At 36.2% G+C, this 12,333-nt stretch overlaps 1 protein-coding gene across 2 annotated transcripts in view; it reads right to left on the bottom strand.

The window, feature by feature from the left end:
* The window catches only part of PREX2 (phosphatidylinositol-3,4,5-trisphosphate dependent Rac exchange factor 2), a 181,113-nt gene that overhangs the window by 44,996 nt on the left and 123,784 nt on the right, over positions 1 to 12,333 (bottom strand). For both annotated transcript variants that reach the window (XM_040587069.1, XM_040587070.1), the window contains 4 exons: positions 9,903 to 9,944; positions 7,012 to 7,229; positions 4,149 to 4,251; positions 1,789 to 1,932 (listed from right to left, as the gene is read on the bottom strand). In XM_040587069.1, coding sequence (XP_040443003.1) covers positions 1,789 to 1,932; positions 4,149 to 4,251; positions 7,012 to 7,229; positions 9,903 to 9,944 — 507 coding nt within the window. The remainder of the gene's footprint in view (positions 1 to 1,788; positions 1,933 to 4,148; positions 4,252 to 7,011; positions 7,230 to 9,902; positions 9,945 to 12,333) is intronic.

Here is a 12,333-nt window from a genome sequence, read left to right as displayed (position 1 = left end):
TAATATAGCCTGGGTAAACATTTAAAAACTTTTAAAAATGTCTACAGTGCCAATCCTGCAAATATATAGACTCGTAATTTTAGGCATGGAGTTACGCAACACAGAATGGAGCAACACAGAGATAGACGTGTACTGACTTATGCCTTGGGTAAAATATTCCAAACCCATGATTTTGCAAATGTTCCATTTGAAAACATCATAATCTATTGTATTTCAGGCAGGAAACAGCTTAGTTCTGTTAAGCTTGGGAAGCAAGAATTCACTTCACAGAGGAACTTACAGACGATTTCTACATTTGTAGCTAATAAATTTCAATTAAAGTTGGAGATCTACTGAGTTACTTTGATGGCAACTCAGCCAAACCTCACAGGAAAGAAGTAAAAACTAAAATCCCAACTAATTCATGAATGAAGAAAAAAACCCTCAAAATAATGATTTAAACACTTGGATTTAACTTCTTATCCAGGGATTCTTTGTCTTGGAGCCTAATGGACTATTGTGGAGGGGGATTCTTGAAAATTAAAGAAATTTGGTATGATAAAGAAAGAAGAAATCTTTTGTATTACTGAAAATTATTAAAATATCTTTGCCCTTTTCCTTCAGCTGACTACAAAGATGCTTATCCTAAAACTAAAACACTTCAGGCTTCTGGAAACAGAAAGGGAAAGAATTCTGCAAAGTAAGTTCTATAGCACACTGAATTGCCCCTCCAAATCTAAAAAAATTTACTATTTCCAGGATATCCTCTGAACCAAGGTATTTTCTGTTCTCTTTTATATATATTTTTTTCTGCTCTACTGAAAGCATTTCCTGCTCAGTGTTCTCATTTTCCCCTGTGACTAAAATGAATCTGTTCAAATGAAATCCACTGAAGTCTGTCTTTATTAGTTTGTTTAAAAGTCAGACTTCAGGGATCTTATTTTTCAAAAAAATGTGTGTTTTAAGTTTACAGTAAGTTTGGCTTTTTCTTCATGTTATCTTACTGTTTGCTATTTCCTTTTACATCCTCCTCCTCTAGCAGTGACCTCCTCAAAACCTTCATTTGTATGCCTGACTTCTGCCTATTCCACACAGACCCTCAAAGCCTTTCGCATGATCCAGAATACCTTCAGCTCCCTCTGAAATCAAATGAGGCTCAAGGCAATCAGTACCTCGCATTCACCATTTCAGTGAATCAAACTCCACGCTCCTGATGACTGTAATGACACTGCAGCTAATGCAGGCTGCCTGCAATTTTCGAACAGCCTGAGCTGATGCACCACCATTCATCACTTCAGTAACATTTGCAGTGTCATAACTACAAAAGCCTGAAAACATTATTTAAATCTTCATAACATTTTAAAGAGACAGAATTCTCAGATGATAACAATTCAGTCCTTAAATCTGAAGTAAAAGGAAAAGATAGCATTTGGAAAGAAAAACAGTTTTAAAAGCAAGTTTCGTGGTGTCACTGTTTTTCACTAATGTCTACAAAGAACAAAACAATATGGATGAAAGAGGATTCATTCTTTGATGTTGGAACCATATAACAGGTATAAACTCAGAAATGTATACCCATGCCTCTATTTTTTTATCACAAATCTCAGCATTTCTTAAATTCACATTTTAATTCAAAGATATCAATAAATGCCTACAATAAACAACATATTTAAATATATGCATTCTACCCTTATAGTTATAAAGGATTTAAATCAGGGTAAGTAAGTAGAGTTTTAAAGAGAGTTATTATGTGAAAGTATTATGTGAAAGAATTGAGGGGGGGGTGCAGGGAATTAAAATGCAAGTTACCTTGTGAAAAAAGTACCGGGTGGATTTTAAATCCCCCTCCATTCTTCAGCCTTTGAGGAAGCTGTTCAAAATGGTAACTGTCAAGGTAGAAGTAAACCTTCAGGGTTTGCCGGCTTCCTTCTGCTTGATATGTGATCGGTATATCTAAGAATACAGTCAGTGTTACTATTTCATTAAAAGCAATGACACATCCTTTTCCAGAAACCGTTGCACCCAAAATTCATGTGGTTAGATAAAAATCACTGCAGACACAAAACTAGTATGTGCCACACTTTGCATTATATTCAGTGTTGCTGTGGTCACTTTTGGCCTATCCATTATCAAGAAGCAGACAAACAGAAAAGTAGTGACTGTCATCTTCGTCAGCCCATCAGTGACAGCAACAATACTAAGCAAATCACGTAGTTGGCAACATCCAACTTATATTCCCTGTAAATCTGAAGAAACATCCACATACAGCGCATAGTTTGAAATCATTGGAAGGATACCTTTAGCCATATTTCACATGCCTTCCTCAGGAGCATGATGCATAAGATCAGTGTGATATATAGAGTCAGATTCTCCTCAGATTTGTGTGGGATAGAACACAAGTAAATATACAGTAGCTACCAGCATATTCATTAAATTATTATTAAAAATCAGGACTCAACTGAGAAAACAAATGTATTATGGTAGAATATAATAAAACTCTAAGAGCACATTTGATTACACTTTAACAAACTAAATGTCATAATGCATCAAATGGTGTAGAGTTCGGGGCAACTAGCAGTATCACTTTGCAGTTACAGTGACTCCCCAACGTACACTGTGTGTATTATGCCAGATGATTAACGTTTAATGACCATTAGGAAAAGCTGACAAAAATTGTCCATTTAGCTAAATCTCTCAGAGGAAGTCAGTTAATTCAATTTAAGCTTTATATGTATTTCCTGTTTAAGTATCATTTCCATGCATAAGTCTCCAAGTTGAAAGCAGTATCAATAAAATTCAGTGATTTGCATTAATAATCACATTATTATGCAGTTTTTACACTGTGTGTATAAATTACTTTGTACCTATATGGAAGAGATCCCAAAGGAATATTTTTCACTATTTTTTGTAGTAAGAAGAACTTTTTTCTTTTATCGATTGTGCAGAATCTTAAATGGAAAACCCAAATTTGCCAGTTCCTTGTCTTCTGTAACCACAGTCAGGCACACAGGTGGCAACACTTAAACCAAAAGGAAATGCAGAGTTTATTACTATCCTAGAACACACAGACTTTCTGTTTATCTGTGGTTTAGCACTGACACCTCAGCTGGAAGATATAGCAATGTGAATGCTCATGACACAGGCACAGGGTTAACCTTCCCATCAGCCCACCCTCCTGTAACTCCAGTTCCATGTTGGTACTTGGTTTGGCAGGGCTTCTTTTTAAAACAGATACTCCGAACAGGGTTTTTTCTTAAATTATACAGAAATATAATATTCTTTTTCTTATATAGGTTGATTCCTACCTAAGTACCAGTCCTGCACTACTGAATTCTTCAGAGTGCAGGCAGCTTTGTGGAGGAGCCTTGTGTCTTCTGGTTTTGGTTATTGCAGAAGTTCTCTCATGTGTGGTCTTGATCCAGCAAGGGAATTGTTTTAGAAAGGCTTGATGTGAAGCAGACATGCTTTCCTCCCTTCCCAGGGGAGTTATGAGACAGGAAAAAATGAGGGCTTTTTGCTCACTAAACAAAGTTCACTGCAGGAAAATCTCTACTGGCTGAAAATATATTAATAAAGGAGTGGCTGAAAATGAGTGAAGGGTGCAAACAGCAGACTGTGAAGACAGTCCCTTCCTGTGAGTTGAGCAGTATTGGGAGGAAGGGTTCAGGACCCTGACTGTCTGCACCAGCAGGTCTCAGAGGAAGTTTCTTGCACAATTTAAAGCTGTGTTTGCCATCTCCTTTCAAGGAATGGTTTCAAGAACTACTTTGTCCTTCAGATGACAAAATGAAATGTTTTTGATGCTTCTCCATCTCATCTCTGTTGCATTCCTCTATTAAGACCTTCAAACTTGTTTTACATGTGACTTCAATAACAACTAGATCTTACAGGGACTTTCCTGATGCAGTCACATACTCCAAGTGGAAAATTCGGTTACGCAAACAGTTTTGCCCCAAGGTTACTGACACTGCCAAATAATGATTCTGCATTGTCACTGATAGCTGTATTTCAGGATGTCTAGGAATATTAGGAGAGCTACCAGATCTACCAATTCTCCATAATCCAAGTTATATAATATTCCCTGCGGGAGGTAATGTTCTAGGGGAAAAAAAAAACATTACAAATACAGAAAGAACAGTAAAAGCCAGATACTAATTATAATTACTTACTTGCAACTAGTGGTTCTGGCTCTGACTGTCTGAAGTAAAAAGTAACTTTTTCCAAGTCAAACAGTGCAACCAATGTATCTTCTAACATGGCTTGCTCATCGGCCTAAAAAAGGCAAAAGAAAAAGTGAAATGGTCATTTCAGCCAGATGTTTTTCCTACCAGAAATAATATGAGAGCAGGACATAAAAGTAACTACAGATTGTTGCACAATATTTCACTGATGGAGTGTATAACCTAATTAACTCCTAGAAACAAAGATATTTACATTATCTATCAGCACTTTCCCGTTTATTACTAGTCCAAGATTATTAAACTGAATGTTAAGTTTCACAGAGTAAATTAATAGGTAATTTATAGCTACCATTACTTCTTATAGATTTTAATCAAATAATACTGTAATTATTCTTTATGTAAAGATACCAGACTTCAACAGCTTGTCCTGACACCAGGTCTAGCTTGTAAATTAACAGTGGAAATGTGAAAACCAAAACTCTTTTCTTTTAGCAACTTTCTTTAAAAAACACTGTAACTTTAGCCTTTCATTTATAAACAATAGATGAAAGTTCATCATGTCCACTCTAAGCACCAATAATTGAACCAGTAGCTCAGAGCGATTTGCACCTTCACCTACAAAACTCTAGGTACAAATAGATATGCCAGTATTCTGATTTGCACCTATGCGTCACTCTGTGTACTCCTGAGCTGAAGAGATACCCAAACAGATCCAGACTAATTTATAAAAAAAGCTTCAGGAAGTAGACTACTAACTTCTCAGGACACTTCACTGAACCTTTAAAAAGGAAAATCATAACCTACAACTATGGTTACCTTGAGTTAAATATGCAGAGCAATTATAGCAGACATCAATAATCACTTAAAGTAATTCTATTCTTTATACAGCTCTCCCCTAGCACCTTAAGCAAGAGCCAAATGGAAATCCGAGGCATGTATTTTTCTTCTAAGAACTGAAAAAGTACGAAGGCAAAGAATAATAAAACTAGCTGCCTATAAAATAAGAATAAGCTATAGCTTACTGAATTATAGAAAGCAAAAAAAAAAAAAAAAAAAAGCAAAAAAAAACCCAACCAAAACTATGACTTTCCCTGGTCTACACAGTGAAATAGCATTCCCCCTTGAATTTATGAAAAAGCAAAACTGCTAGAAGTATTTTGTCTCCTGGTTCCATTTATGAAGTCCCTATGGACAGAGCAGTTTATCAGCAGAACAGTCTGAAAACCATTCAGTGACATGGGAAATCTTTGCACAACTGCTCATTCTTTACTGAACTCTGGCCATAATGAGTGTAATTTCCTTCAAATACCCTTATTTAAAATAACACGGATCATTTGTAAGCAAAACAGTGCTGAGAAGGTATTGAAAAAGTTGTCTTTAAATACTTTCCCCTTGGTTAAGAACAGTTAGAAGAGACTGAACAGTTTCATTTTCTATATGACAATGTGTACTGCTGGTATCTGATTACATGAAAATAGCCAAGTAGCACACATTTTCACTACAAAGGAAATCTCTACAATCTTGAATGTAAAAACAGAAGTATTCAGTGCTGTAAAGACAACAGTTATTTTGTGAGAATATGACAACCAAATACATGGAAAAACACCGACAGGCACCTAATGAACTTTAAGGACTCCAGCACCAGGACATGTTGGTGCTGCATGGTGCTAAAAAGCATGCAAGACTCAAGACATAAGCCTGAGCTCCCCTGACCATGCTTTCTTCACATACTCCTCATGCAGATATAGAGTCCTGTTTCTCCCAGGCACTGACTTTACCCTTTTTTAAGCCACACACCTTGTCCTGACATGCCCTGTCCCACGCAAACCCATGCAGGTACCTCAGCTACCTATGAGGTAGTTGCTCACAATAGCTCAAGTAAATGCTCTCCAACAATACCATAGACTAACACTATGATTGTGATTTAGAAATACCTTTACTTTTATTGATCTCTTCTGCTTCTAAAGTTTATCAGGTTAGCTTGCCAGCAATTTGCTGGCGAGATAGACAAGGCAAGGAAATAAGATCTTTGATAAAGAAGACCTTTGATACGAGGAACATCATCTGTTATTTGCATGGACTTTTATATAGTCGGATGTACCAAATCAGTTATTTTCAGTGAGCCGTTCCAGAGGTTGAGAAGACTGCCACAATTCAGACCATGCAGACTGTGTCACAGTTCTTCAGGTTAGCAAGAACTAGTCTAATTCTAATTCTAGTGAGAAGCAGCTTAAATAGCTGAAGGAGCACTTTGGATAACTGGTGATTAGGGGACTGCAAAGCCATGTCCCTTCTAATTGTTTAATTTATGTTTAATTAATGCTCTTTGCCATGCCTTGTGAAGAAACAGCAGATTTCCAGCTACCCTGACAGGCTATGAGGATTTGCCCTGACAGGAGCAAAACAGACTAGCATGTCTAGTCCTTCAGCTACTACAGACTTATTGCTTTGGTAGGGGGTGGGAGGTGTATCATACAGTTATCCAGACTAGGTATTTTATTTATCTTGCATTACTGCATATTGCAAACTGAAGTTCTGATTATCACTTAATGCTACATTGACTCCCAGGGAACAGCTACAAGAGCAGTGGGGAGTCAGGGGTAAAACTATCTGCTGACTCAAAACAAACATAATACTGTCTTTGTGGAAAACATATTTCCCATATCACAAACAAACTTTTCCCATATCTGTAATTATCTAAATAGTGAATTTTCCAAATAGCAGCTAATTAAGTAACAACCTAAGCCCAAAGGACACCAAAAATAATTTTTAACTGAGACACTTCAACAGCACCCCTGGTTCAGGGAATAAACACAGGCTGTAACCAAGCATGCCACATGAGAAGTCTTACCAGGTTAGGTGAGAGCAGGGACTGGAAATGAAGGAGAAGACCTGCACTGGCTATCTGTTCCAACCACCTTCTGCTGGCCTCCACTGTCTCCATTTCATACTCTTTGTTGTTGTCAAACATCTGATTTAAGGCCACCATTAGTTGCTCTGAAAAAGCACAGACTGTGGCCACTAGGCTCTGACAGAAGACCATGTCGCGCCTCAGTTGTATCTCACTATCTGTGGATGGGTAAAATCCAAAAGAGGAAAAGAAAAAATGGAGCAGGAGATTAATTAGCAGCAAAGGAACCAAACCAGAATTTTCCTCTTTGTCTAAAAACCAAGTCATTTTAATTTAAAGTAAATTACAAGTTTACAGCCTTATGTCACTCCCAGTAAATAGCACTCCATAACCAAACCTGCCACTTACCACATAAAAAGATTATTTTATAATTCTAAAATTATATAGAAATGTATTTTAAAATCTGGAATTTAAAGTAGATCTTCATAAACAATGTATGTTTATCTTGTAGATTTTAATATCCATGCCATCAATTCTATGTACTTTCGATGTTACAAGGTGATGGATGTGAGTCAGATCTCTTTGCTGCAATGTGAGAACCAGCTGGGCACAAAAACATTCCCTTTCCACAGGAAAGCAAGGAGGGTCAGAAGCTCTTAGTATCACTGCATCATCTGGTCAACTCCACAGCTACCAGCTGGGTAGGGCAGATGAAGACTGACTGCTGTAAAGCGCAGGCAGGGAGTATAGGAGTGTTGCTATCAGAACACAATCTAACCAAATACAATATATATATGAATATGTAATCTATAAAATAAGCACAGATCAGCACCACATATCCAGTAAGCAGCAGAGATTTCTGGCATCAGGAGAGTCCAGGACAGGTCCCTATGTAGAAGTCTATGGAACTATTAGCAGATGATTTAAATTAGGGACTAGCTAACCTACCAATTTATTCTAGATGTCACAGACATTAGATTAGCTAAAGGTCAAGAGAGTTAGAAAGGGAAACATGTTCTCAATAAAGCACAAAATTGTGGTAATAAATATTCAGGGTTTTCTCCTTCTCTTTTCTGAAGGTCTTCAAGTATTTTTATCACTATGAGCTTTTAGGCAAACATCAATCACAAATGGTACAGGTAGACTTAATCTTTCTCAGAACAAGAGGAGAAGATAGGTGATAGCAAAGTCTTTCCAAAGCCTAAAATCTTTGTCCTCGCTTTCAGATTCCTTTGCCTTTAAGAGGCTTAGCTCCTTTTCCACTTTCTCTGTGAAGCTGGCAAAATTTTAGATGACTGGATAAGTCTGCAGAAATAATTCTGTATTCACAAAATTAATACTGGCCATAAAAATATGCTTTTCTTGGACTCCAAGTATTTCTCAAAGTAACTCCATTCTGCCTGTTTCCCTTCTGAGTTCTTCAATCTTTTCCTTGACTGTTGATAATACTGCCCACTCTTTTACTATCATTTTGATTCCATTTGCCAGCCTCTTAGAACTTCAGGTATATTTTCTATAAACTGTCTAATTACTAGTGCTTTTGCACTATGACTCATTGTTTTTTTAATTATTATTAAAATTAACCTCTCTCTCTCTCTCTGATCTCTCAAGTTAGGCAGAATCCAGTACAGACAGAATTTTCATCTTTAAAAACTCCGTCCATCTCCAGCTTAAAAAAATTCCACTGGCTTCTCCATGGTCAGAAACTTTCCAATGTCACAGCAGCACTCAGGGATTTGAGCCCAACACACATTCTCTCTCCTCTCTTTGCTCAATTTTATCTCTGTTTGCCTAACAGCAGCTGACTTTCAGTGCCTTCCTCAGTATCGCCTGCTTCTCAAGCAGCCCCCTTGTGTCTCCAACAACTCATTTCCAAATCTCATTTAATACTACTTGAACATCTGATACTGCATCCAAGAGCACTTTGGGCTTTTTTTACAAAAAGATTGTTATAAAAAATAAACTATAGAATTTATGAACTTATGAAACCATGTAAATAGGGAAAACTGCTTTAAAGAAATAAAGTTTGGGGTATTTTCTCAGGTCACTTCTTATTTTAAAACACCTGAGGAATTACTAAATGCTTTTGTAATATTTGGAGCAAATCTGTCAACAAAGAAATGTTATATTTTCCTTTACAAAACTGCTGTTCTGTGTCATAACAAAACCATGAAACAATAATGCATTCATATAGTGTTGCAAGATGGTTAAAATAATCAGCTTTTACAGTCAAAGGTGACAGCTTAACTTGAGCACTTACGCACCTACACACTATAGAGAATCTTCTGCCATTCTGCCAAGTATTATTTTCTAAATACTGATTTATGGATATTTTGCAGACACAATGCCTATTTTATGTATTTGAAATTGTATGCTGTATGGGGTGATGGCAGAATAATAGATAGAATAATCAGACCCCTTCCAAAAAAGGAGGTACTTACAAAAAGATATTCTGTAAAAAAACGATAAAAGGAAATGTATGCATTAGAATAGTAACGTAAGTCTGGAAATAGATGGGAACAAAGAGAAAATAAAAAAGATAGCAAAAAGTCCAAAAGAAAAAAAGACAACAGAAGTACTGTGCACAAATTCAGTGATTTAGAAGTTACTTCATTTGCCTAGATCCAAAGTAAATGACCAGAGAAGGCATTTTGCGTTTAAAAAAAAAAAAAAAATAGAATGTGCAATGTTTGTTAGAAATGTCTTTGGAATTGCTGTGGTCTTCAGGAATCCTCATCGTAAACACAGCGGTAACATTGTTGATTATCAGGTTATCATAACCGAGATTTTTCTCCTTTCTCTAAACACAGTATTCTGTCCAAAAGCAAAAAAAAAAATTATCTCAAACCATCTACATTCACATCCCCCACCCCCAAAACAAGCAAAATTACCTGTATACTCAAGAAGTGCCAAGAGTATTCGTGCCTTCACCTCTTAAAGAAAAAAGAAAATATATTGAGGTCACGGTTCAAAATGTTTTCACCAACAAATAATGCATCTATGGTTTCTCATTTTATACCAGCTTAACTCCACTTTCTTGTGTAGGCAATCCTGATTTATGCCTACAAAACAGTAATGAGTCTTAATTTCACTTAATTTTACAAATGACTTAATAAAATTGATAATAATCAAAAGCACCAACACTGAGAAAAACACATGAAGAGGCAGATGCTTTCTCAGAGCACATGCGTAGCAGCTGGCCAGTGCAAGTCCAAATATGAAGAATTCCAGTCTTAAAACTGAAAAAGACCAGTTTTCATTGATTACTAGGCTACCCAATTCTTTCTTTTTTCTTCTTCCTCTCTCGTTCCATACTTCAAAATTTAAAACTATCTTCATTTTAATGTACACCAAAGCATCCAGGAAAAATACAAAAGCATTTCATTTTATTCTCAGCCTTCAGGATTTTATTTTCCTTCAAGCATTTCTTTTCACTTAACAGTCTATGAAGTAAAAAAGTACAGATTAAAAAAAAAGTATTAATTTACACTACCAAAACCTTGGGGTTTTATCTCTTTACACTTTTTTCCTGCCCTCCCCCCCCTTTTTTTTTTTTGAGGGGGGGAACTCCTCAAAATTTGCAGGCTTAAGGAAGTGATTCTTCCTCTCTACCACATAGCAGAACGCAAATAAAAATGTTAACCACCACTGCAAGGAAAAGGCAAATTAAAAAAGTTCCCCTAACCTTAGAGCATGCCAAACTTCCAGCACATCAGCTGTCCTACAGTAACTGCCTATTGCATCTTTCCAGACTTTTTACACAATTTTCTGTGCAGTCCTATTCCAAGCCCTGCTGAGTGGACCAGCAGAACTGCTATGGGGTATATGGACAATATGACAATTTGGGAACATGTTGGCCCCTACTTAAACTAACCTAATATGTTTGAAATTTGAATATAACTCGGATGACAGAACTGACATTGGAGCTGACTGTACCAAGAGCACCATCTGGATTCTGTGTGTACTTGCACACATCCATGAAAAGCCACAATCTTCCCCAAAGGTGACTATGCTGAAAAAAGAAAACCTTTCAAGTCTGTTCTTCATTCAAGCTGTACACACATTGCAAAAAGAACTGGCAGTGCCTACACTTCTGAAATGCATGCCCACGAAACCTCAAATACAAGCATTAAAATACTCAAAATTACCAGTTATTCTTGAAAATTGCCTGGTGGTAGGTCTTTGCCTTAGCCTTCTGTCTTTTGAAAAAAACTTACAGAGATTAGTAACTTGGCTTCTTGGAGTCTGAACATAGCATAGTAACTAAAAATACAATATAGGGAAATACAGCATTTATCTGAAGAATTTAGATACACTGAGGCTATTACTTGCAGCTTTTTTTATATTAGTTTGTTGTATCTCTGAATTCAAAAGCATTTGACATATCTATAAACAATGATTTCCTGATTCTGATAAAATTACAGGACATTGCAACTCTCCTTTATCATTGCTTTAAGTCTTCTCCGTTTCAAAACATACCCATAGGCAAAAGAGTATTTTTAGTTTATTTATGTAAGTATAGATTTATCTGGGGTTAGAAGTGAACCCTGGATGTCAACCATTTGGTTTTCAAAAAATTCCAAATGCTACAGAAGTTTTCACCCCTTCTTGCTACATGGCATATGGCAAGGAATAACTACCTAGCAGTTTCTCTTTAGACTAAATAATTTGTAATGCAAGATGCCTTTAACTTCTTTTATTCTTAAACATTCTTTTGTACTTTTCTTTAAAATCATGTTATTCTAATATTCTGATCTTTGCCAGTAAATGCTAGATTTTAGTTTTATTTTGTTTCTTACATCTGAAAATATTTTTTAAATAAGACTGAGATTTGCACTGCATGTTTTATGATTTAAATTGAAATACTTTTTTTTAAAACTTTAATGACTGAAAGGCTCCTAATTTAAATTAAAATAGATGTGAACTTTCTCAATTCCATAGTATTTCCTGTTTAAACTTTAAATTTTTGTCCGAGCAAAACAGCTGCACTTCCTTATGCAGTTATGCAACTAGCTGAATAGAAAACTGACTTGCTCTAAAACATCTCTTCTTTTGACCAAAAATCTTACCTTTTCTTCCTTTGGGAAAAAACAGCTACAGAAATTTCTCCTTCTCTTTGTTCTCTTTAAACTTTCTGTTGTTATGCTGGCCAGTTTTGATTTTATTTTTCCTTCCATCCCTCTTGTGATTTTCCTGGTTCCTACACAAGTCACCCCTCAGATTTTCCTCTTGTGCTTTCTGATTCTCACGTTACATCTCTCACATACATCCACAACCCTGTACCTACATTATTCTTTCTCTGTTCAGTGACCGTTGAATTCC

This window comes from Falco naumanni, chromosome 3, assembly GCF_017639655.2.
Source record: "Falco naumanni isolate bFalNau1 chromosome 3, bFalNau1.pat, whole genome shotgun sequence".
Lineage (NCBI taxonomy): Eukaryota > Metazoa > Chordata > Aves > Falconiformes > Falconidae > Falco > Falco naumanni.
The sequence above is the reverse complement of the archived record's forward strand: the minus strand, read 5'-3'. Positions and strand labels throughout refer to the sequence as shown.